The sequence below is a fragment of the Rhineura floridana genome, chromosome 1 (genome assembly GCF_030035675.1).
Source record: "Rhineura floridana isolate rRhiFlo1 chromosome 1, rRhiFlo1.hap2, whole genome shotgun sequence".
In the NCBI taxonomy this organism is placed as follows: Eukaryota; Metazoa; Chordata; class Lepidosauria; order Squamata; family Rhineuridae; genus Rhineura; species Rhineura floridana.
The window spans coordinates 66,954,524-66,980,784 of NC_084480.1; the positions used below are offsets into that span (position 1 = coordinate 66,954,524).

Here is a 26,261-nt window from a genome sequence, read left to right on the forward strand (position 1 = left end):
TTTTTTTAAAAAAATCATAAATTGATATAGAAATGTGAAGAACTATTAAGATTAAAAAAATAAGAAACTGATAGAAACTAAAATTGACAGGTCCCCACCCCCACCCCTACGTATCATACTGATTTTTTCTTGATTGTTAGATAAGAACTTAACACGAATATATGCCTGAAGTAAAACTGGGTATCTCGTCTTCCCCCTCCAACAGCCTCTTTTCATAAGTTTACTGTACTAATTGATTACAATGAATAATACCGTCTATTACAATATCTCCCACTGCCCCTCCCCTGCTGTTAAAATTGAAGCTTTAATGAAAGTTTGCTTTAATTATATTACCCTACCCCTGCTGTTAACAGACTGTATAATATCTTAACTGCAGCCCTCAAAATGCTCTGCATGTGCAACTCCTGGGGAATGTTCCAGGGCACCAATCTGAAATCAACTTCCCTGCATTTAGGAGGCTCACAACATTTAGAGCTGCCAAGGAGTCTTTGGCATGCAACCAATCAACATCTCAAGGTTGCTTAGTAAGTTACAGGTTCCTTATTCCTATCCCCAAATAATTATGTGTTAAAATATGTATATGCTATCAGGTACATTGCTTGTCTGATCTATGATGGTCATGTGCCCTACTTTACAAAGAACAGGCCTCTATTTGAAGGGCTGTTTGGTCCAAGTCTGGTCTGAAGAGAAAGAATGCTAAGAAGAGAGAGCAGAAATAGTGCCATGCCAAAAGCGGCATAATGGGATTTGTGGCCAATTTAAATGAAGATCTCCTGCATACAAACTGGATGGCCTATCCACAACACAATATGACCATTAAAAAAAACCTAATCTATACATTGGTGTCACCTCTTTCACTGATATAGTGGGAGGTGCCTCAAAAACGGGCATTTCCTGCAATTGCCCCAGTAGTACAGAATGACCTTCTTTCTGCCATTCATAAAGCTGCATCTATTAGTTGCTTCAGACATCTTGCAAAGACATAGCTTTTTGGAATTTCAGAAGAAAATCACCTGTGCTTTATAGATTACAGCAAAGCTTTTGACTGTGTAGATCATGAAAAACTATGGGATGCTTTAAAAGAAATGGGGGTGCCACAGCATCCCATTGTCCTGATGCGCAACCTATACTCTGGACAAGAGGCTACTGTAAGGACAGAATATGGAGAAACTGATTGGTTCCCCATTGGAAAGGGTGTGAGACAGGGGTGTATTTTATCACCCTATTTGTTTAATCTATACACAGAACATATCATACGGAAAGCAGGACTGGACCAAGAAGAAGGAGGTGTGAAAATTGGAGGGAAAAATATCAATAATTTAAGATATGCAGACGATACCATACTAATAGCAGAAACCAGTAATGATTTGACATGAATGCTGATTAAAGTTAAAGAGGAAAGCTCAAAAGCAGGACTACAGCTGAACGTCAAAAAGACTAAAGTAATGACAACAGAAGATTTATGCAACTTTACAGTTGACGATGAGGACACTGAACTTGTCAAGGATCAATATCTTGGCACAATCATTAACCAAAATGGAGACAATAGTCAAGAAATCAGAAGAAGGCTAGGACTGGGGAGGGCCACTATGAGAGAACTAGAAAAGCTCCTCAAGTGTAAGGATGTATCACTGAACACTCTAAAGTCAGTATCATTCAGACCATGGTATTTCCAATCTCTATGTATGGGTGTGAAAGTTGGACAGTGAAAAAAGCTGATAAGAGAAAAATCAACTCATTTGAAATGTGGTGTTGGAGAAGAGCTTTGCGGATACCATGGACTGCAAAAAAGACAAATAATTGGGTGTTAGAACAAATTAAACCAGAACTATGACTAGAAGCTAAAGTGATGCTTGGAAAAACAGAAGGAAGTAGAAAAAGAGGAAGGCGAAACAAGAGATGGATTGATTCCATAAAGGAAGCCACAGACCTGAACTTACAAAATCTGAACAGGGTGGTTCATGACAGATGCTCTTGGAGGTCACTGATTCATAGGGTCGCCATAAGTCGTAGTCGACTTGGAGGCACATAACAACAACAACAAAGATCAGACTCTGTCTTTATTTGTTTGATTTTTTGTTTTTATATGCTTTTATACTACCGTTTTAATGCTTTTATGTTATATTTTTGTATCAATGATATTGTTTTATTGTTTTATGTAATATACTGCTTAGAGATTTTTAAAATATTAAGTGGAAAGTCTGGATTAAATGAGGAAAATATATGGGCTGTCATTTTGATGCCAACAACGTTGTGTGGACACTGCAAAAAATGTGCTGGAACAACCCAATGTCTGTAGCTCTAGATTGCTAAAACATTGTAAACCTTCCAATGAATTCCACTTGCCTATACTTTATATTTCAGTACCTTAGCTTTGTGTATATCCAATTATCAGCCAAAGTTGATTTATGCATTTTATAATCACTCTAGAGACAGCACTGGAAAAATATATTTCTTCATAAAACTGGCAGAAAAAGGTAGGATATTTATTTACCTACCTCATAGGGCTGTTGTGCTGATTAATTAGTGAATATTTGCTCAGTCGTCAATACCATGCACATCATTTAAGGCTCAAGCTCCTCCTCCGTTTCTTTGACTTTGCTGCTAATGTTGGCCCTTGTTCATTTTAATTGCTTTTAAATCTGTGTGCATAGAGTACTTAATTGTCAGGATCTCATTACAAGTGAGCTACGTTTATTAAAAACCATGCTTTTAGCACTGGAAAGATTATAGTGTATTTTTCCAAAAACTGAACAAAAAATCTCCACGAATGCAAGAAGCAGATTATGTAAGCCACAGCACTACACAAGTGCCAAACATGATTATTGAGGCCTGCAGAATGCATGACAAGAGAGCAATTGCAATAATTTGGGTTGCTCTCCCAGCCACTAAGTATGGCAGAAAGAAAGATCAGGTTCTTACTGAATTTGGCACAAGGCCCCATGCAAAAACCTGGGGATCTAGCTATTGCGAATAGGTATGAAATGAGATTGCTAACCTAACTTCCCAGCAACCTTATAGTGATTCAGTTAGGCATAAATAGCACTTGGAGTCAATTTGCAACTTGAGTCTAAATCGGTTTACTTGGATGTAAGTCCCATTGACTCCAGTGGGACTTATTCCCAGTAAGAATGCTAAAGACTGAAACCATAATGGGGGCAAACTTAATTGCATTTATTGAGATTCATGTACAGCAGTAGATTATCCACATGTATGATGCATGTGCAGATTTGGGGCCTCCTGATGTCTTTGTTCTCATTGCTGCCCTGGACTCCTCTGGAAGGAACAGTGGGATAAAAATGTAATGATGATGAAGAAGAACCATCACCACCACCAGTATGGAGAAATTTTAAAATTGTGTTTTAATTTTTTTTAAAAAAATGTGTTTTAAATTGTATATTTGTTTCAATGTTTTTGATTGCTGTAAACCGCCCAGAGAGCTTCGGCTATGGGGCGGTATACAAGTGCAATAAATAAATAAATAAACAAACATTTCAGTTCAAAAACAAGAGGGTAGAACAGACATGAGGGAAGCAAGAACTTTGAAATCAAAGTGATATTTGTACTGGCATATGTGTGTAATGGAACTGACGTTTGATTTTAAGTTTAAGTATTAATTCAATATTTAATTTATTACTTAGTACATCTAAGCCAAATGGGCTTGCCAGATTGTAACTAGAAATTCCCTGTGCACTTTTAAACCTTCTACTGAATCAGATGAGGTAACTATGGTTTCTCTTCTATTGCTCCCCCTCCCATCCTGTAATCTACCCCAACTACTCTATAGCACACCAGGGGTCACATTCTATTTGCATATTCAGCACAATATGGATTGTGTTGACTTTAGTTCGCTTTCAGTACTGTGAGAGTGACCAGAAGTTTATGGCCTCCTGCTCTTTCATAGCTATGTAGAAAAGCTGTACTGGTTCAAACTCCCTCTTCTACACAACTCTTAAAATGTAAGAACCTCTCCTCTTCTGCATTTGGCTCCATAAATTGCTAACAAGGAATATCTGAGATACTTAATTTGCATATCTACAGGTTGCAGTTCATTAGCTTTCTTTAAAATGACAAATTTTGTAGCCTGATAACCAAACAGAAGGGGGGGGGAATCTTGGAAACGGCAATGAATAAGAAATTCAAGAAATTCAGGGGCAGATTTCCACCCTCAAAGACATCCATTCTGTATGCTGCCAGCATGATTTTCTCTTTTACAAAGTAAAACCTCCCCATATCTCCCCAATGTCATCTTGCGCAGACAAGATTCTCTATACAAACTGAAGGAAAGGGTAAGGCAGTCTATTTAATCTTAAAATAAGGCAATAACTGTCAGAAATACTATAGCGTAAAAGGTCTGTAATTTCAGATATGCAAGGAGCCAATTTCAGATATGCAAGGAGCCAAGGGCTGTTAGGTACAGTGATGCTGTTATACAGAGCAAAGTGGAGTGATGGCTCCCTCCCGAAGTTTGATGTGGTCTTGTCATTAATGGGAAACAATGGGCTTCATGGGCAGCTGGCTATTTCAAGAATCTGAAACCTATACATACTAGTAGGAGTTGGTTCACTTAACCCTACGGAATATGTGCAAATAGCAAATAGAATTAAAAGGGTACGATAGCCTAAGAATATGTTGGCAGTATTAGGACTGCCTGCCATATACTGTACTAGCCTTTGCAACCATGTTGTTGTTGTTGTTGTTATGTGCCTTCAAGTCTGTTATGACTTATGGCGACCCTATGAATCAGCAACCTCCAGTAGCACCTGTCATGAACCACCCTGTTCAGATCTTGTAAGTTCAGGTCTGTGGCTTCCTTTAAGGAATCACTCCATCTCTTGTTTGGTCTTCCTCTTTTTCTACTCCCTTCTGTTTTCCCCAGCATTATTGTCTTTTCTAATGAATCATGTCTTCTCATTATGTGTCCAAAGTATGATAACCTCAGCTTCATCATTTTAGTTTCTAGTGATAGTTCTGGTTTAATTTGTTCTGACACCCAATTATTTGTCTATTTCACGGTCCATGGTATCCGCAAAGCTCTCCTCCAACACCACATTTCAAATGAGTGGATTTTTCTCTTGTCTGCTTTTTTCACTGTCCAACTTTCACATCCATACATAGAGATCGGGAACACCATGGTCTGAATGATCCTGACTTTAGTGTTCAGTGATACATCTTTTCATTTCAGGACCTTTTCTAGTTCTTTCATAGCGGCCCTCCCCAGTCCTAGCCTTCTTCTGATTTCTGGACTATTGTCTCCATTTTGGTTAATGACTGTGCTGAGGTATTGATAATCCTTGACAAGTTCAATGTCCTCATTGTCAACTTTAAAGTTACATAAATCTTCTGCTGTCATTACTTTAGTCTTTTTAAGTCTGCATATCTTAAATAATTGATATTTCTCCCTCCAATTTTCACACCTCCTTCTTCTTGGTCCAATCCTGCTTTCCGTATGATATGTTCTGCGTATAGATTAAACAAATAGGGTGATAAAATACACCCCTCACACTCTTTCCGATGTGGAACCAGTCGGTTTCTCCATATTCTGTCCTTATAGTAGCCTCTTGTCTAGGTTGCGCATCAGGACAATGGGATGCTGTGGCACCCCCATTTCTTTTAAAGCATTCCATAGTTTTTCATGATCTGTGTAGTCGAAGGCTTTGCTGTAGTCTATAAAGCACAGGGTGATTTTCTTCTGAAATTCCTTGGTCCGTTCCATTATCCAACGTATGTTTGCAATATGATCTCTGGTGCCTCTTCCCTTTCTAAATCCAGCTTGGACATCTGGCATTTCTCGCTCCATATATGGTAAGAGCCTTTGTTGTAGAATCTTGAGCATTACTTTACTTGCATGGGATATTAAGGCTTCTTTGGAATTGGGATGTGTATTGAACTCTTCCAGTCTGTGGGCCATTGTTTAGTTTTCCATATCTGATGACAACTTTTTGTCAAAATTTGGACAGATTCAGTCTCAGTAGCTTGTAGCAACTCTGTTGATATGCCATCTGTTCCTGGTGATTTGTTTCTTCCAAGTATTTTAAGAGCAGCTTTTGCCTCACATTCTAGAATTTCTGGTTCTTCATCATACGGTTCCTCCATGAATGAATCTGTCATCCTGGCATCTCTTTTATAGAGTTGTTATGTAATAGGTGGTAAATGTGAATATCTGTCTTTATTGTAATATTTCTGTTTATAGATCACTAATGTTCTCTCATCTAAAAGAAAACTGCTCTGGAGTTCCTCTATTCAGGGAAGGGAAAGTATGAAATAGTCTTTTTTGAAGAATTTTGCATCTTAGAGATGAAAAGGAGCCAATGATCACTTGGTCTAATGTACTACTCCTAAGGTATGATAATGCCTTATGTAATAAGCCCAATTTCCTATTCAAAGCCCTGTGTGCACCATTGTTCTAAGGGCTCATCCACATGCAGGATTCCATGTTTGCTTCAGTGTATATATATACCTGCTGCTGTCATCCCTTGTACATGTAGAGTGTTGGAGTGACTAAATCTGTGTTGCTCATTGGAGCCCCTATGATCACAAGGGATTGCTTGATCAGAGTATAAAGTTACACAATTACACATTATCCCATATCTTCCCAATCATATTGTGACACAAGCATGGATCAAGACCAAATAAAATTACCAGGGAAAGAGCTTTACATCAGAAGTATGTGCCAGGGGGCATCATGGGCACCAAAGTGCCAAAGAGGGTGCTCAGGAGAGATTATGTTGATAGCCCTCCACATCTCACCATTCCACAGTTAGACGAGAGCCATGACAGGGTCACCTGCTCTATCCACTGGAATGTCTCCCAGAGCATTCAGGAATCCATTAGGATTATAAGTCTCTGGGGGCAGACCATCTTAACTGGTCCCTACTCTTGCAGAGGGGGATATTTGTGAGTCCAAACTTCACCAGGAAGTGGTCTGATAATGACAATGGAGTCACAGAAATACCCCCACTGTTTCCAGACCACCTCTCTCCCCACTTGGAGCAAAGACCAAATCAAGGCTATGTTCTGCTCTGTGTGCTGGTCCAATGAGACAGTCCCATGGTTGCCATGAAATCCCAAGCTGGTCCAGCAGCAGCCTCGGCATGAATGTTAAAGTCACCCAGGATTATCGTCTGGGATTCCTTCAACACCATGCTCAAGACTACCTCAGCCAGATCGATCAGAAAGGCGCTTGGGCAGCTGGGTGGGTGGTATACCAACAGCATTCCTAGTGTGTCCCTAAGGCCCAGCATCAGATGCAGGCCCTCAAATCCCGCTCCAAGGTGGATAGGTTTTCCAGTGATGGAGAATGAATGCCAGTAAACCACAGCAATAATCTCCCTGACCTGCTAGCCTGAGTTGGTGCTGCACCGAGCACCCAGCAGAGCAAAGATAGTTAATATCTGACCCGTCCACCTCCTCCGCCCAGGTCTTGGTGATGCAAGCCAGATTGGCACTCTCATACACAAATAATGAATGAGAATGGTCTTATGTACCAACCTGTGTGCTACCAATCACACTATATCAGCCCATAGCAGTCCTGAACATTTTTCTCTTATACGGTGTCAATGCATTTACAGCAAGTAGAGTAATACTCAGAAACAAGCATTGAGATTCACAAGTTCATTAAAGTTGCAAATATAAACACTCTTACATAAAAGGAAGTTCCATTGAACGCAAGTGAAATTTGCTTCTGAGCAAATATGAACAGGATGCGGCTGCCCATCTAATTATATATTTGGACTGAAGCTAATTTACACTAGCTGACTGGTTAACTGGCTTATCTGACTTAAATGATTTATAGCACAATTCTAATCATGTCTACTCATTATCTTCAATTTATTATGGTCAACAGTCCAAAACTAAGGCAACAAATAAAATCATAGAATCCACCACAATCTTAAGTACCGAGCTAAATATAACATAAATATGATCAGCTCAGATAAACATACAGTACAAAAAAAGATAATGGATTATCTAAATACCCCCCCCAAAGTGATCCTTCCAACTTCAGATCATGAATTGCCTCCTTATTCTCACAGCCCACAATAAAAACGTTGGTAAAATCCTGTGGATATCAGTACTTGTCTACTCAGAAGTAAGTCCTATTAAATTCAGTGGGGCTTACTCCCTAGGCAAGTGGGGTAAGAACTGCAGCCTTATGTATTTGAACAGGATTAACTGCTTTTCTTTTCAAGAAACAAATGCTAATGTGCAATTTAAGAACTTGGTTTCATGGAACCTAACAGAGCACCTCATGAGTTTACTTGTATGGATTTACATTGAAAGCATAAGGTCTTCATTTATGGTCAGCCTTTATATTAAACAGGAGTTTCATAATTATGATGCTGTTAGTAACTAATTTCAAAATAGAAATCTGATGCTGTGTGCTGCTAAATCTGCTTGAACCTCAATTAAACATGCCCTATAAATGATTATTTGACAGGCCTGGATAACATAATCAATATTGTTTTAACCGTACTTTTCCACATGTAATACCAAGAAACTATCCCTTCAGGTAGAAAATCTGTTTTCTCTTGCCTTGACTATACAAGGAAACAGCACATAAGAAATAAAAGGCTGCTACAGATCCACCAAGGATACATAGAGTCCAACCCAGAGCAGGCTTACTTAGAAGTAAATTCCACAGAGCTCAATGCAGCTTATTCTTAATTTAGTGTGTGTAGAAGTTCAGCCTTAGGTTGCAGTCCTGTACACACTTTCTTGGAAGTAAGCCCCACTGAACTCAATAGGGTGTAGTTCTGTGTAGACCTACATAGAATTTTATTGTTATTCTCAAGCTCAAATAGTGTCTATTTTCAATTATCATCAGACAAGCAGTCTTGAAGGAAGTCAAATTAAAATGACGCCCTAGAACTTGGAATTATGAAAACACTTAAATAAAAACTACAGTAAACTGTAGTGATTAGCTACCAAAGACAAAATAATCACGTTGTAGAATAAGACCTTAGATGTTCTATTTCCTTTTAAAAGTGATAAATGATTCCATAGACTTCATATTGTAATAAATAAAATACAATATAAAAAATAAGAAATAAAAATAAAACAAAAAATCAATGTGAATATTTGATGTGATGGGTATGCTATCTTCACCTTCAACCACAAATCCGCACATGCCATGGACCACCACAAGTGTCAGGGTGCAGGGTTGGGGTCCTGAGGATTCAGAAGAAGAGGAGGAAAGGGAGGGGGCCATTTCGCCAGAGTGGAGTGAAGGAGAAGAAGAAGAGGAAATTCCAGAGATAGAGTTGCCTAGCAACAGAGACCTTGAAAGCTTCACAGTCTCAGAGCCTTCCCTTGAAGTTCCCACGCCTCCTCTTCTCCGAAGTTCAGAACAGGTGGGGGAAGAGGGAGGGCCTCCTAAGTCAGAGACAAGCAAAGAGAAACCGCAAGACAGTTTAAAACCTGACCCCCCTCTTTCCCCCATACCGGAGTCGGAGACTTCAGAAGGGGAGCTGCCCGTGCTTCCCCCGTCGCCGCGTACTCGAAGACAGTTGAAAAGACAAGAAAGGAGGGGGGAAGAAGGGTGGTGACTGAGGGCACGCTGAGGTGGAGTGAAAGACTTCGCGCCCGTTTGCCCCCTTCTTAAGAGACAGGCGGGATAGCAGTCCCTTGCTCTGTCAACTCTCTTTCTACGTCGCAGGATCTGTAACTCTGTGTTGCTTCATGAGAAGGCGCAGTCTCTGTTTGGATATTACGTTAATAAAAACTGAATTGCTTTCAACCACCAGTCTGGTTCCTGAGTCCCATCCTGGGCCTGACAAGAAGGAAGCTCGCAGTCCACTAGTGGTCTATGGACCATAGTTTGGGAATCTCTTTCATAACCCAATGGTCTGAATATCTGGTGTTGTTTATATGCACCAGACTTCATCCTTGTAAAAATATTTCCAAACTTAATCATTTAAGTAGTACTTTGCAGTTATCCACATGCCCATTTCAGGCAAAACTCTTGAAGCCTGCTGGGTGATATTCAACATTAGTCACACTCAAAGTAGACCCACTGAAATCAATAGACTTAAGTAACTTAACTCCATTAATTTCAATGGGTCTGTGTCAAGTATGACTTAGGGCTCATCCAGACGACTGTATAATGTGTGACATGATCGCTTTGTGTGTTCATTATTTTTCGGTCGTCCATAAGACATTGCACGCTTTTGTGCATTTTCGCACAGTTAAATCCGCTGTTGCATTACTGCAAAAAATGCGATTTGCTTTTTAAAATTGGGAATCATCCGCTGTACTGTAAGGCGCTCGGATGCAATACCGTGGACTTTAGAGCTGTGGGCGGTCCATGGGCATTTCCCCATACCCCTTCCCTCATTCCCAGCCAATCATGTATTTCCACTTTTGCGCATGTGCGCGAATGTCCAGGGAAAGCCCGGGAAAACTGAACCAATCAGAGCAATGGTGTGGTGTTGGGTGGGCTCTGCAATTATACTGCGCAGCTACAGCCGTTTATTTTTAGCCAGCCTGCGAACTGGGTGGCCACTCCGGGTGAGATCTGCAATTGTGGCAGATTGTAAATTGTAAAGCCCCCCTTTTCCTGGCTGGTCTCGCTCAAGTGCGGCTGGTTGGTGCAGGGAGCTCGCTTTGCTGGTGCTTTGCAAATGGCCATGGGAAGGAAAGGGAGAAGGAGGGGGGTGAAGGCAACGGAGCATCAAGTTTTACCCCAAAGTGGTTGGGAAGCTGCTGGGAAGCCTCTTTCAGTGGCTCTTCCCTGACGCTGACGCCGCCGCCGCCTATGCAGAGAGCGAGAGGCAGGCAGAGCAAGAGCGAGAGCAAGCATGGGGAGGAGCTGGGAGCCGCCACAGAGCGCTGCAGTCTAGAAAAGCTTGGGGGTCAGGAACCTTGCAGTGGAGCCAGAGGTCCCAGCTCGCATTCTTGCGTGGTATTCGATTTATGAGACATTTGGGGGGGGGGAATGAAAGGTACAAGGACAACTTGAATCCAGAACGCGCCTGGGCGGGTGTATGCAAATACGCAGAGTCACAAAGCTGCCGCGCCACCCCAGAAAAAGTTGGTTCTGTAAGAAGGGGGTGCTCCCCATTAAACTCTCAGCTTTCCTGCCATTCTTTACAAAAGAAGCAAGTAGCAGCAGCTCCTCAATACCCCCCTTTCCGTTCTGTAGAAATAAGTGGAATTGCCAGCCGTGTGTATCTCCAGAAACTGCAATATGCATAAAGGCAGAAAAGCATACAGTCGGTTTTGTGAAATATCGCAAACACAAGCAAACAAAAACACAGGAATTATTGGCATATAAGTGGTTTGCTAGAGCGTCTCGGGTGCCTGCAACCATAGAGACTGGTGGTCTACCTTCCTAGACATGACATGTTGTTACTTGCTTGCAGTTCCATGAGAAATAAGTGGAATTGCCAGGCACGTTTACCCCCAGAAAATTTGATATGGAAAAAGGCAAAACCACATATATTCGGTTTTGCGATATATCACAAATGCAAGCAAACAACAATACAGCAATTATTGTCAGATAAGTGGTTTGCAGTTCTCTTTTATCAGAGGGAACACTTCAAAGCGGAGAAAGAGGAAGGGATGTTTAGCAGCTCTAACCTCATGTCTTCCTATTACAAATTGTTCCTGGAGAATATGTCCAGCGCGTGTGTGTGTGTGCAAAAAGGGGGAAGGGAGGCCCTGGACTCAGCACCACCACCAGCAGCCTCCAAAAACCGAGGGATCCAGCAGCTGCATGGGGTTCCCTAGCTAGGAAAGGCTGCTGGACACTGGGTGGGAGGGGATGTGAGGGGGGGAGATGGAGATCCCCCTCCCCCAAGCCCTTGCTTGTGAACAATGTTGCCATAAGGGAGGAAAATGTAGCCGCCGCCGCCACCTCCCACCGCGCTGAGCTCGCTACATCATGGCGCTTCCACAGCTGCTGTGAAGTAGCCTCCTCCACCACCGCCCCTGCATGAGCTGAGGAAGCTCAGCATGGCTTCGGCGCTGCTGGGGCTCCTGCTGTTCCTGGGCTCCGGGGTGTCACACAACCCTGTCCAGGCACCCGTTGGGCTGCCCTCAACTGCACAAGGCAGAAATTTAATAGCTGTAAGTGGAGCTGTACAAGAGCCAAAAACTCGGTCAACTCCATTACAGCCACTACTACCAAACCAACAGGAAATTCAAACTTTTGCACTCTTGCGTTCAAACACATGCGTGTTATTGTGCTTCGGTACAAATCTAAAGGTCTTCCTGCTGCGTGTGCAGGCACAAAAAAAGTGTATTTTTCAGATCGGAAAAGAGAGAATTTCAGGCAAAGTGGGAACTGTCAGATGACAAAGCGTATATGGAAAACGTGGATTATTGTGGTCAGCTTGGACGAGCCCTTAGTTGGATATCCACTGTGTTTAAATGAAACATCTGTTATCCTTGGCCAGAGATTTTCCCAAAGGTCAAATTCCCCCCAAGGTAATATTTTTCATCAGCATATCCTAAATATTTTTAGACTAAGCCTTGTATTGTTATAGAGTAGACCAGTATTCAGTCACATTTGGGGAATATAACAAAACACGGTTTACAAAACTCACTCACTGTGTAAGCCATTTACATTAATGAAAGGATGAATTGCCTCAGCAAGTAACTGAAAGCTGCTGGGTGCTCAGCATTTTTTGAAGATCAAGCCATTTATTTAGGAGCTTAAATATGGATTTACGAGTTTAGATAGTGATTCATTTTTATTTATCTAGAATGGTATTACAGGAGCCTAAACTCTGCTGCTCTGCTGAGATGAAGATTCTTAATTTGCTATGATATATGAATAGAGCTGTGTGATTTCTTATGTTTGGTAAAGAACAAAATCCGTAACAGAATTATACAGCAACAAGAGTGATTGTATACTATAGTCAGCATGGATTTTACACATTCCGCAATGTTAAATTTAAAATACCCCCATGCCATTCTGATCCTTCCCGTAAGCTCATTTCAAAACAAAACCTTACCAAGCTTATAGTCCTGAACTCAGAAACGCTTGCTTAACAACCCTCTCAATTTTCATGGCGATACACGAAACAATCAGAGAGAATCGAGAGTTCAAAGTGTAAAGAGAGAGAGAAAAACAGAACCCTTTTGGACTTTTTTCTGTCAAGAGTTCTCATGTTGAAATTCATTAAAAATCAGCCATGTTCACAGAGTACCTGTAATCCTATTACTGACCTTACCCCATACGTTGACCTTCATCTTCTGCAGTTTAAAAGTTAAAAAATGCTTGCCTGATTTTTAATTAATTTAAGAAATTTTGGCTTGAATTCAATGATACTATTGGACATGCTCAGTAAGAACCAACTGTCAGTGTTCTAAACGTCAGACTCACAGCTGCTGGACTTGGCTAATCAGGGGGCCACACTCACACCAGACTTTGATTTCAAGTGAGACAGTCATGGCTTCCCTCAGAATCTTGGGAAGTGTAGTTTGTGAAGAGTGCTAAGAGGAGACTCCTATTCCCCTGACAGAGCTCCAGGGCCAGAGTGGTTTAACAGTCAGTCATTCTGACTGAAGCTCTGTGAGTGAAACAGGGCATCTCAGCACCCTTCACTAACTAAACTTCCCAGGATTATTTGGGAGAAGCCATGACTGCTCAAAGTGAAATAAAGATCTGGTGTGGATGTGGTCAGGGACATCTGTGGTTTAAATTTGGGTGGGAGGCTACATGTGCCTGCTGTAGAATAAAAAGGTGGGGGAAACCCTGAAAAAGAATGATACTGTTCACAATGTATCCTTTTGGAAAGGAAAGGGGCTTTCCCTTTGCTCAGTGCCCACCCACCCAATCTCCTCCCCTCCCCTCTCCTTCCTGCCCTCTTCCCCTCCCCTCCCTCAGGTCAGTTTCACCTATCCTAAGCATGATTGCACAGGATTAAATCCCACTAAACTCAAAAAGCATGCAAATACTCAAATCTGCCCTCCTCTCCTCCTCCCTCCTCTCCCTTCCCTCTTGCTCCTTCCTCTCCCTTCCTTCACCACTCCCCAATCCCCTCCTTCCCCCTCCCCCTTCCTCCCCCCCATGGTCAGTTTTACTTATCCTAGGACTATGACCTGAGAGACCAGGGTTCAAATCCCCACACAGCCAGGAAGCTCACTGGGTGGGTGACCTTGGGCCAGTCACTGCCTCTCAGCCATAGAGGAAGGCAATGGTAAACCACCTCTGAATACCGTTTACCATTAAAACCCTGTTTATAGGGTTGCCATAAGTCGGAATTGACTTGAAGGCAGTCCATTTCATTTTCAAGCATGATTGCATGGGGGTAAATCCCATTGAACTCAATAAGTATGCAAATGATCAAACCTGCCCTCCTCCCTCCCATCACTTCCCTCTTGCCCCTTCCCACCCCCTTCCTTCACCTCTCCCCCTCCAATCCCCTCCTTTCCCTTCACACTCCTTCTGCTCCCCTCTCCCCCTTCTTCCTTCCATCTACTCTCCCCTCCCCCTTGTTCAGTTTTACCTATCCGGGCCATGATTGCACAGGAGTAAATCCCACTGAATTCAGTAAGCATGCAAATGATCAGACCTGCCTTTCCCCTCTCCTCTCCCTTCCTCCTCCCCTCTTCCGTCTTTCTCCTCCCCTGCCAACTCCAGGCTTCCCTCCCCATGATAGGTTTTACCTATCCTAAGCGTGATTGCAGAGGAGTAAATCCCACTGAACTCAATAAGCATGCAAATTATCAATCGATTCTCAGCAAACTTGCACAGGATCCAATTTCTTACCTCAGCAGAGACTGTGGTGTCTTTATGAAATATGGTCTATTTATTCACACACATTCCAACCTGAGCATAGGATGGAGGGGTTCAAGGCATCAGCAGTCCAATATCCAGCTTTTCCATCAGGGTTATAGGAGGCACCGCAAAGCCATGGTGCAGAGAGCCAGTCTCTCTGCCTGCCTCCAGTTCCCAGCCTTTCTCAGACACACTGACTACACCAGCCTCTGCTAGGCACCAGGAGGGGGGGGGCTCTCCTAGTTTCAATGACAAAAGGATCTCCCTGGCCCATTCACTAGTTGCTGGGCACCTGATAGATCCATTAACCCACCTGGCCACTCTATTAGATTAACAAAAGAAATTCAGCTGACCAGCAGAGAGAGTTTCTCACCCCCAGGAGCAAGTCTCCAAATCAGAGGCTGGAAGGGGACTTATAGGAATTATCCATCTCAACCCCCAAACTCACAAGAAGTACCTATAGCAAATAGATTTCTATCAAACTTTAAAAAGCAGGAAAATTGGGTAGCTATAGTGAATGCACCAGGGGAGCAGGAGAACTGACCTCCTCTCTGAGATACTGTACTGCCCTACAGATTTGTCAAAATGCAAACACAATTTGGGTTGGCCTTTCACAGTCCAATCCACTTCCTGTGTAGCTTGGAAGAATTTCAAGAAGCTGTTTTGCTCTGGGAGCCTTTTTAAACCACTTAAGAGCTTTTCATTTGTTTAATACAAACCATGAAAAACTCACTATTTATGACTACTTTGAGCAAACAGCAGCGGCGTCACTAGCGGGAGTGTGGGGGGGGTGCGGACCTCCGGTGCGCGCCCTCCCAGGGGCATGGACGAGGTGGCTGGGCTTGCGTGCACGCACTCAAGGCCAGCCACCCCGTCCATGCCCCTGGGAGGGCGCGCGCCGGAGGGGCACCCAGCTGGAGAAGGCCTGGGAATGCCGGCGCACCTCCCTCGCCCTGCCGACACTGCTCCCGGTCTCGCCCACCCGCCTGCCTCTGATGAGTTGGAGCAGCCTTGCCGGGCAACGGCGTGGGGCGGGGCGGCTCTGGGTGTCACCCCCCTCATGGTGACACCCGGGTGCGGGCCGCACCCTTTGCACCCCGGTAGTGACGCCCCTGGCAAACAGACTCATAGTTGTATCGAACAGTGCCTTAGGATTGGTTAACTTGAAAATTATGTAAAGCTGATTTCTTCAAAAAGCATGAAAAAATGGGCAAACCTATTATTGGGTTCCTATTGCATGGGAGATTAATTATCTTAATCTGTGGGATCAAAAATGCTGAAATAGTTCTACTCCCTAGTATTAGTTACTTAATTAGTAGATTTATATCAGTGTTTTCAACAGGAGTGCCCAAAGCAGTCACAGCATTCTTCAGATAGATTAGATCCATTTAATGACTTTAGACATTAAACAAACATGGGTGGGGACAGTTCAGCAGGTGATGGTGTCTTCACCTACTTCCTTTCCTATTTTGCTTCTTTCTAAGAGGGCTCACATGTGAAACAATACCAGTGCAGACTACAATATGGTCTAGCTGACATTCTCCCATTAACTTCAGTATAACTACTTGCCTCTCTCAACAGGGCAGTTAACTTAGATAGTCCTACAGTGTCCAATGATACTAAAAGTATAATTTTATGAATGTGACCCAAAACGTAGCTCTGAGAAACACAGCAAATCCCAGTTGCCAACTGTGAATAGCCCGAGCATGTTCTAAGGAAACCATCAAGCATGATGTGGAAGGCACCAAATCTGAAACTGCTTTTGTGTGTCTCAGAAACTAGAAAAAGATAGAGCAGTGTTCTTCAACTTTGGGTCCCCAGATATTGTTGGACTACAGCTCCCATGATCCTGTAACCCGTGGCTAAGCTGGCTGGTGATTATGGGAGTTGTAGTCCAATAACATCTGGGGACCCATGGTTGAAGAACAGTCAGATACACCTCTTGGTACTGCAAAATGTATTTATATCTTTAGGACAGTGAAATGGGACCTGTGGTCTTCCAGGTGTGGTTACACTACAGTTCCCATCATCCCTTGCCATTGGCCATGCTGACTGGAGCTAAGAGTTAGTCCAACATCAAATGGAAGACTGCAGGTCCACCATCCCTGCTTTAGAAGCTTTGAGCATAAGAAAATTATATGTGGAACAACTTTACACAGAATCGCACTGAAAGTCTGTCTTGGCTAATACTATCTTTTCTGACTTGTAGCAGCTCACTAGAAACCTGGGTCTGTTTTTAAACTCATGATTTTATTATTTGATTTATATCCCGCCCTCCTCCCAGAAGGAGCCCAGTAATTAAGCCTACAATCATACACACAAAGCACCTACCTTAGGGCCAAACTAGACATCACAACAAAAATGTGTGAATTAATCTGCCTCTAAACATTTTGCAAATAGTAGCTGGAGTGGTTGGAGAGGAAAACAGAATCAGATTAGGACCACTTAACAGATGAGTGAGGGCTTACACCTTTCTACCTTTTCCTGATGAAAATCACTTCCATGCATGCACATAATTTTTACCTAATGGCAAAAATCAGCTTCAGGGGAATGGTTTTTATCTGGGAAATAGTGCAAGGAGAACAGGTTAACGCTCCTCCCACACACTGTGGTCCTGATCCTAGCTGAAGAGAACAAAGATGCATTTACACATTTCCATAATCAAGTATAACTGGGCTCCCAGAAATCTTCCATAGGTGGGAGTTTCTTCTTTCTTTCAGCAATCTAGATGTCCAGTTGCCACTGAAGACTCACAGAGGAATCAGGCAGTCCCATGTCCATGCAGGGCCTTAGGCAGCTTGAAGAGGCCCTGCAAAGACAACCACAAGAAAAACTGTCTCTATAGGCAGAAAGAGCCAAGGCCTTATGTAGGGCCTTTTCGGTGGCTGCCCCTAGGCTCTGGAACTCCCTCCCTAGGGAGGCAAGAATGGCCTCCTCTGTGCAGTCTTTCCGCCGACAGCTAAAGACTTTTTTCTTCCAGCAGGCCTTTGGAACTGAAGGTTTTAAGGGTAGTGACTGAAGAGGATGCTGTATGTTATTGTTTTGCCTGTATGCTCCTAAACTGGGTTGCAGTATTTTAAGAGTAATTGGTTTTAACATCTTAATAGTTTAATCCTGTTTTAATGCTGATTTTATATGTTTATATGTTTTATATTTTTATAGGTTCTTAATGATGTGTACTTGTTTTTATCTGGAAGCCGCCTTGAGTTCCAGTTTGGAAAAAGGGTGGGGTATAAATAAAGATAAATAATAATAATAATAATAATAATAATAATAATAATAATAATAATAATAGAATGAGCAGGCCTGAAGTGTGATAGGGTCTGCCACTCTAGAAGAGATGGCTAGCTGGTTAATGGGCCTTCACCTTATTTGGTTTCTGTGAAGTTGAGGAGACAAAGGTACTGCAAGGGGCTCATACTCCAAGCCAGAGGATGATGGCAGGGCTGTGTCCTCTGGCTCCGAGTTCCCTGAATAAGTCCTTCCCTAGGAAGAAGCCTGGATCTTGTCCTTGCGAGTCCTTAGCCGCAGACTGCAGGGTCCCTAGGTTGTGAGTCATGACCATGACACTACCCGCCTGCACTTCTCCTTCAAGCTGCAAAGTGAAATCATCATCTAATATTTGTAAAAGTCCATAAAAGACAAGTGAACAAACCCTGTCTGCAGGCTCACAATCTAATTTTTTTTAAATGAAATACAAGGGAAGGGGACTTGGGAACAGAAAATCTTTGAATTTTCTTGGTGAAGTTAAAAGAAACCTAGAAAGGAATTAGAGTAAAAGGAAATCTATAAAATAGGTGAGTTGATGATAAGGGTAAAAAAAGAACATAAAAAAAAATCAAGAAGGAAATGCAAGAAAAATGTATTTTTTTTAGGAATTTCTTAAAAGAGGATACAGAAGACCTGGCAAATATCCAAAAAAAGAAGGTGCTCCACATAACCATGCAAGAGAATGAATGAAGATAAGAAATGGCACAACCGAATGGAGGTTTAAGAAGAAAATAAGTATTTAATGAGCAGATGAACGAATGATAAAAATAAAGAAGGAACAAAGATAGATACCAAGAGGCAAGAATACATAGGTCAGGGACCATATGTTGTTGGACTCCGGCTCCTATCAGCCCTGGGCAGCATGGGCAATAGCCAGGGATTATGGAAACTGTAATCCAACAACTTTTGGAGGGCCCCATTGTAGAAAAAAAAACACATTTTATTTATTTATTTTTAGCAAAATTTATATACTGCTTGATTTTAGAAAACACCTAGGTGGTTTACAAAAAACATTATCAAAATTATCAATAAAAATAATTAAAAACAAGTAAATATTATTTTAAAAAACAAAACAGAAATAGATTAAAAAGATTTAAACACATTAAAATTATGTGCCTGGATAGGCTTGCCTAAACAAAAAATTTAAACGGGCCCTGAAATACATTGCCTTCAACTCTGTATTAACAGGGCAGGAGAAACTGTATCTGCAAAGCTTTTTCAGTTCATCAACTTTGAATCAGGGGTAGGTCAGAATAGGCTTATAGCCTGTGGCCAGATGAATAAAATGTTGGATTGTTAGATGACAACGACAAATAAGTGAGAGTGTTCAGTCCTACAAAAATCCATGGAAACAACAATGTATAAAGTCATTTCATGTGAGCGTGAAGTTCTTGCTCAGGATAGATTGCAAGATTTCTCTTGCAAATACTGTTGCTTAAAATATGTTGTAACCTGGTTTAAAATGCGTGAAGGTAGTTTGTCAGTATTTTCAAAATGTTGTAACCAACTGAACAGCCCTCAGTATTTCTCAAAAACTACAACAAAGATAACAGATAATAGGAAACAGTTCTCCTCCTTGGGTATGGTATTGTTACAGAACACTACAAGTAGAGTACTAGAAGTGGGCCATAATGTTTGGACCTCTACCCTAAAGTGCTTTCCACAACAAAATTCATTTGTGAACATTGCCATTTTCTTTAATGGAAAATGTATACAGAATGAGTGACCATGGTGGTCCTTTGAATTGTTTTATTTTTAAACCACAGTCTTATAACAAGGAATTAATTAGCATGCATCATTAACTGCTATGTTGGGTAATGGTTTAATAGCTCAGGCATATGGCTTATCAGAATCTCTGCCTATCTGCAGCTCAGTTCTTTTAGATTCTATTCTGCAGTGATCCATGTCTTTACAGGCTGTATAGGAGCACAAACGCTTCGAAAGTTAATAGGACATGGTTCCAAAGCAACCCAGATCTGTGCAAGCTACAATGGTCCCCTCCTTCACAGCTGACATTTATTGTAAATATACTTTCCAACACAGGATAGGTTCATGCCATGTCTACCTGATCAACACTCTACCCGATTAATTATACTCAGTATCTGTAATTCATGGCAGTTTGATTTTTGTGTCATCATACATCAAATCACTTGTTTATATTAGTGCTCCTTCTGAGTCTTTCATCTTCCAAAGTCAGGGTGTGGGTTTGTCTTTTTTATCAGAAATATGAATTATAATTCATTTGCATTTGGAAATATAGTTTATAATTTACTCTACCAGTGTTAGTACATGTTGTTCAAACAGGAATCTCCTAAAAAGACAGGAACTTCAGTTTAATAACTCCTTTGTGATATTAGTATCTTCACTCTGAAAAATACTGATATAGTTACTGTGGCTATCTATTTATCTTTTCCAGTCAACAAAATTACTTGTGGAAATATTGTATAGAAAAATGGCAGATGGTATGTGGCAAAATATAAACAACCTTTTAACAAAGGTGTGAAAATGAAATAATGGGAACGGTAGACATGTACTATCTTAATTATAATGATAGTTCATAAGCGTTTGGAGGATCACACCAAGCTTCACGTGTTTCCAGTTAGGGATATTTTTAATTAATACTCACTGTGCTCAGGACAATAAGGTGTAGGGATGTATGCAGGATCATTCTTATATAAATGAATCCTGTAATCCTGGAAACTGGTCCTTAGCCATAGACATTAGATGAGGGCTGTGTAAATAGGAGGTTTGCCATTTCAGGACAGATCCACAAAGAAATAGTAAATAATACTTAATCCTGCCAGGAGGCATATCACAGTAAAATAGTACTGGCTTAATATTCACATAAAAGACCCAGCACAACCAAGACTGCAGATTATCTTTTGGATACATGAGCAATACAAAACAAAGAGGCTTTGAATGGTTTAGACTGAATCTTTTTTCTCCCACAGCTGGGGATCAGCCATGGAATCTATGGAGTCAATATTATGTATTTACATAAGGATGTCCATTCAAAGGCCATTCAAAGACTTTCCCCAGACACAGATATTCTTATTTTAAACTAAACCAGAACCTAATTTGTGCCTTATTCTACAAATCAGTCCCCACTTGTTATGTGGCCAGATCACTTTTAAAGATAGAACAGAAGATTGCGGCCTATTGCCGAAATAAAACACAGACACCATTGCTTGGGTAAATGATGGGCCACTTTATTTAAACAGAATCAATTGAATAATGAACCTGCAGAAGGGAGATTAAGGGCGGGGCGTTCTGGAGATCCAGGCAAAGCCTGTTAGCAGCTATCGGGCGATCATGCCCTGCCTGAGCCTGGGGCTGCCCTGTGCCAGCCCCCCAGCTCCAGCCACACCCTGAAGATGTGTAGGGGGTCCAACCCGCATCACCGCCCCTCGGAGCCCTGAAACTCTGAGCGGATGAGGCACGTTGGCCCCAAAGGCGGCCCGTACCCTGTCCCCGGGCCGTGTAGCCCTGAGCTGCAGGCCTCCGGACCGCCTGTCACCCCCAAAGGTGCCTAAAGGTGTCACCTAGCTGCCCTTTCCCTTTAACCTTTCCCCGCACTTCTTCGCCACAGAAGGGGGACAAGCCTCTGCTTAGTCCCCCTTTACCCCACACCCGATAAGAATCTGGTGTAAACCCTTCTGCAGGTCCCTTAGAAAGATGTCGTTGCCCTTGTCCGTCAAATGGACGCCGTCAGGCCGAAACAGCTCAAGCTTGTTGTGGCCCACCTCTGGGTGGTGGATGACAGAACCTCCTAAGTCCCTAAGGGCCCTCTGAATTTGCCTGTTCACCTTTTTCCGTGCCCTGTCCATCCCTCGTGGGTCACCGGCACAATTCCACCTCCTGCGCGGCAGGATGTCTGACCACACTAAGTGCACCCCCGGCCAGCGACGTGCAATGGCCCGGAGGTCACCGCATGCCTGTTCAATTAGGGCCTTGCCCTTTAACAGACCCAAGTCGTTGCCCCCGAGGTGGATCACCAGCACCTGGGGCGCTGCCACTTCCACAGCCGGTTGAAACAAGGCTGGCAGGAGCCCATCCCAACGCATCCCCCGACGTCCCAGCCACCGCACTGCGGCCCATTGACTGAGCCCCAGCTGCGTGCCGAAGCGAGACTTCGCCGCCCTGCGGCCTGCCCAGAACATCATACTGTGGCCACATAGGAGGATGCGTGGCTGCTCCGATCTTGTCCAGCGATCTGTTGAAACAACAACGACATTGGGTAACAATGGGGGGGGGCCCTGGGGGGGGGCAAAGTCTAGCCGCTGGCGCCGTGTGTGTCAGCAAGTGGTCTAACGTAGGCCTTGTACGCGTCCGAGGACCACCCGCCCACGGCCTGAAGCCTGTCTTTAGTAAAGCCCAATAGGGCCGCCGTGGAGGCCGCGCCTATCCGGAAGGAGTGTGTCCCGAACTTACTGGGGTCCACGCCTAAGTTCCCCAGTGCGGCCTTCGCCACGGACCAGAACTGGTATCTGGTAAGGGGCTGGGAGTTCCTATGTATGAATAGGTACCCTGACTGCGACCCCCTCGCTGCCACAAAACCGCGCAGGGCTGTTACTGGGCAGAGTTCTTGCTGCCGGCATGGGGCTAATACCACCAGGCGCCCCTTACCATGCTGGTCCGTTTTAGACCGCCTGAGCCGCAGGATGGCCCGCTCTGCCCTCCAGCTGAGGTCGGAGACTAGCAGGGCTCGGAGGGAGTTATCCCTCTTGGAAGCTGCCACCACCTCCCCAATTCGGAAGGCCCCAAAAAACAGAGTGAGGGCCGTAGCATGATATAGCAGGGCCTCGAAAGGGGAAGAACACAAGTGCTTCCACTGTCCCTGCAGGCCAAACAATAGCTCTGGGGAAAAGGGGAGGCGGGCATCCGGGGGGCAAGGGCGCTCACGGGACCAACCCTCCAGCATCCGGCGCACCCTAAAGTCACCCGTGTAGTCCTGAAAGCCCCGTGCCTTCGCTAGGAAAGCGAGGCCTGAGAGCTTACCTTTGATGGTCCTGACTGAAAGGCCTCTCCGTTTCCCCTCCACGCAGAACTGCATAAGCTGCTCGACCGGGATGGGCCACTCCTGGACGTAACCCCTGGACTCTCTGAAGTTAGATAGATCCCTACCTGCCCCCTGGTAGCTGGCCAAAGTGCTGGGCGCCACAGAAAGGCTTATGGCCCTTTCTGATTCAATCCTCCAATCTCCCATAGCGCTGGGGGGAACGCCTCCGGCAGAGCCCTTGCCCACGGTGCCAGCTGGCGAAACTTCTCCATCTGGTTCCGTGATAGAGCATCAGCAATACTATTGTCAATACCCGGAACGTGGCGCGCCAGGAACTGAATATTATAGCGAAGACATTGGAGCACGAATGCTCGCACCAGAAGCATAACGTTGGGGTTTCTAGAGGACAGGGTGTTAATAACGTGCACTGTGGGGAGGTTGTCGCACCAAAAGTGGACTGAGGAATTGCACAGCTTGTCGGGCCAGAGGTGTACGGCCACGACAATGGGGAAGAACTCCAAGAACGTCAGGTCTCTGGTCAGGCCGGCCAGTGTCCAGCCCTGTGGCCAGCTGCCGTGGCACCATGAGTCATGCAGAATGACCCCAAAACCGAAGGCACCCGAGGCATCGGAGTGCACCTGTAGCTCTGCCTCCAACAGGCGATCCCTTCTCCATAGGGAGACCCCATTAAAGTCCCGCAAGAAGGTGGACCACACTGTCAGGTCAGCCCTAAGAGCGGCTGTCACCCGTGTGCGGTGGTAGGATCGTGATAGGCCAGCCATGGCGTCATATACGCGCCGCAGGAAGGCACGGCCGGGCGCTACAACCCTGCAGGCAAAGTTCAGCTGGCCTGCCAGCCGTTGGAGAGTGGCTAATGTCACCTTATTAGAACTGACCACCTCTGAGATCTTCTCCCTGAGGGCCCCCAACTTGTCCTGAGGAAGCCTGCAGCATTGGGCCACCGTATCTATCTCGATGCCCAGAAACGTGATAGCAGTGGATGGGCCCTCAGTTTTTTCGGCCGCGAGGGGGACGCCCAGCTCCCCAGCCAGCCCCGCGAAATGTGCCATGAACGCCCTGCAGGTGCCTGAGTCTGCAGGGCCCGCAAACAGGTAGTCATCTAAATAGTGTACCACTGATTGCAAGCCTGCGCGCCTCTTGACCGCCCACTCCAAGAAGGAGCTGAAGCGCTCGAAAACAGAGCATGATATAGAGCAGCCCATAGGCAATGCCCTGTCCACGTAATATTCACCATCAAAAGCCAAGCCCAACAGCTCGAAGTCCTGTGGGTGGACCGGGAGGAGGCGGAAAGCAGACTTGATGTCACACTTTCCCATAAGGGCCCCAACCCCGCAGTCCCTGACCATTCGCACAGCACAGTCGAATGATGTGTAGTGGACTGAGCACAGCTCCGCTGGGATAAAGTCATTGACTGACTCACCCTGTGGAAAGGACAGGTGGTGTATCAGGCGAAATTCACCTGGTGCCCTCTTGCGGACGAGGCCCAACGGGGAAACTCTGAGTGAGGGGATGGGTGGTGCAGCAAAGGGGCCCAAAACCCGGCCGGCTACTACTTCCTTCCTAATTTTTTCTCTCAGAACTGATTCCATGCCTTCCACTGACTTAAGGTTGCAGGACATGAAAGGTCGCCTGGGACCTAAATAGGGGATCCGAAAACCCACTGTGAAGCCTTCTAATAAAAACTGGGCATCTAGGACTAGGGGGTAAAGGCGGAGTAAGTGTCGGAGCTCGGCAATTTTAATTGGGCTGGGGCCCCTTTCCCTGAGCTGCGCCTGCAGCCCCTGTCCTCCTTGCGCCAGCCGAATCCCTGTTTCCACCCCTGAAGGGGCGGCCCCTGGGGCAGCTAGTGCAGGCGTGAGGGCCCCCACATATGGCACATTCATGTCTGAACCTGCACAGGCTCCGACCGCAAAGGCCACGCGAGCTGAACTCCCAGCAAAGCAGGCGGGGTTGAACCCCCTGCCCCGCAGGCCCGCGGGAAGCAGTTGCTGATGCCTGGCGCGCCAAGAGATGGCCGCTGTCCGCCCTATCGCCTGCCATGGGTCTAGAATGCGCCATAAATTGCAGCCACAGGTCAGCCTCCTTCTTGTCCCAGGGGAGGGATGTATCAAAAGCCGCCCTCATACGGAACGCCTGGTCGTAGTCCAGCCATGCCGTCCCTTGAAACTCCGAGTAGCCCCGGTATATGATATCGAGGTATTTGATCAGTACCGAGGCCCTGTGAGGCTGCCTCTGTATTACCACCCCCATGTAGGTAAGGAATGCAGGCAGCCAGTTAGCCCAAGAGCGCTCTACCCGTCGGCGCTTGGGCCTATCGGGCTCTGCATGTTCTCCTTTATCCTTATCCTTCCCAACCGGCTCCCTGTACAGGAGCGAGAATAGGTCCACATACTCTCCCCTCCATATTCTGTCCTTCGTAGCAGGCAGAAGATGAAAACCCAGTGGGGCAGACGTTTCCCCAAAAGGTATGGCCCCCTCTCTGACTGATCCCAGGGGGTCGGATATCTCTGCAGGGGGGTTGGCAGACAGGGCGGGCTGATGTCCTCCTTCCGTCGCCGTCCCAGCGGCGAGGTGCCAGACCTGCTTGCAGGCCTCCCTTAGGGGATGCTGCTGCTGTGGCGTAACCTCCCCCCCGCCGGCGGGGGTCCCTGCCTGCCCATATCCCTCGGTTACCGCTGGTGGGGAAAAGGGCCAGTAGGGGTACCCCCAGGGGGCCCAGCTCCACTGCTGCTGTCCTTGTTGTTGTGGCATGATAGAGGACTCACCCTGTGTGCTTTCCGCCGAAGGTCCTTGTGCGGGCTGCATTGTTGGGGCTGCTTGCAGGGTGGGAGTTGCGCCTGGCTCTATGCTGGGCGTCCTCGCCTCAGCCCTGAGCCCGGCCTCCAGCACATCCAGTCGCGCTAAGATGGAAGCAACAGCCCCTGCATCAGCACTGTTCACTGGCCGCTGTGTTTTCCCCCGAGACCGTTTGGGTGGTGGGTCTTTCTTCTTCCCTGTCACAGGTTGGTCCCGGGGTGCATTAGGGTGGCTTGAGCCATGTTCTAGGGCTTCCAACCTGGCTAATATGGCCGCCCATGGTGGCCCCTCCCCACTCCTTGCCCCCTCCGCCGCTGGGGGTGGGCATCTCCCCCCTGCTCTGGGGGCCTTTCCCTTCCCTTTTGGCCCCCCTTGTCCTTTCTTAGGCATACTAGAGGGAGATAGGGGGCCCCGCTTGCAAAACGACGTGATTACAAAGCGTTGTGAAGG

The 26,261-nt window shown here is 45.1% G+C and overlaps 1 protein-coding gene across 1 annotated transcript; it reads right to left on the bottom strand.

Annotated features, from left to right (window-relative positions):
* Positions 1-21,188: 21,188 nt before the first annotated feature.
* Positions 21,189-26,261, bottom strand: LOC133383171 (uncharacterized). The gene is made up of 2 exons (XM_061623329.1): positions 25,781-26,261; positions 21,189-22,208 (listed from the first exon to the last, which is right to left on the bottom strand). Exons 1-2 carry the CDS (start codon positions 26,199-26,201, stop codon positions 21,604-21,606), a joined length of 1,026 nt encoding a protein of 341 aa, XP_061479313.1. The 5' UTR covers positions 26,202-26,261; the 3' UTR covers positions 21,189-21,603.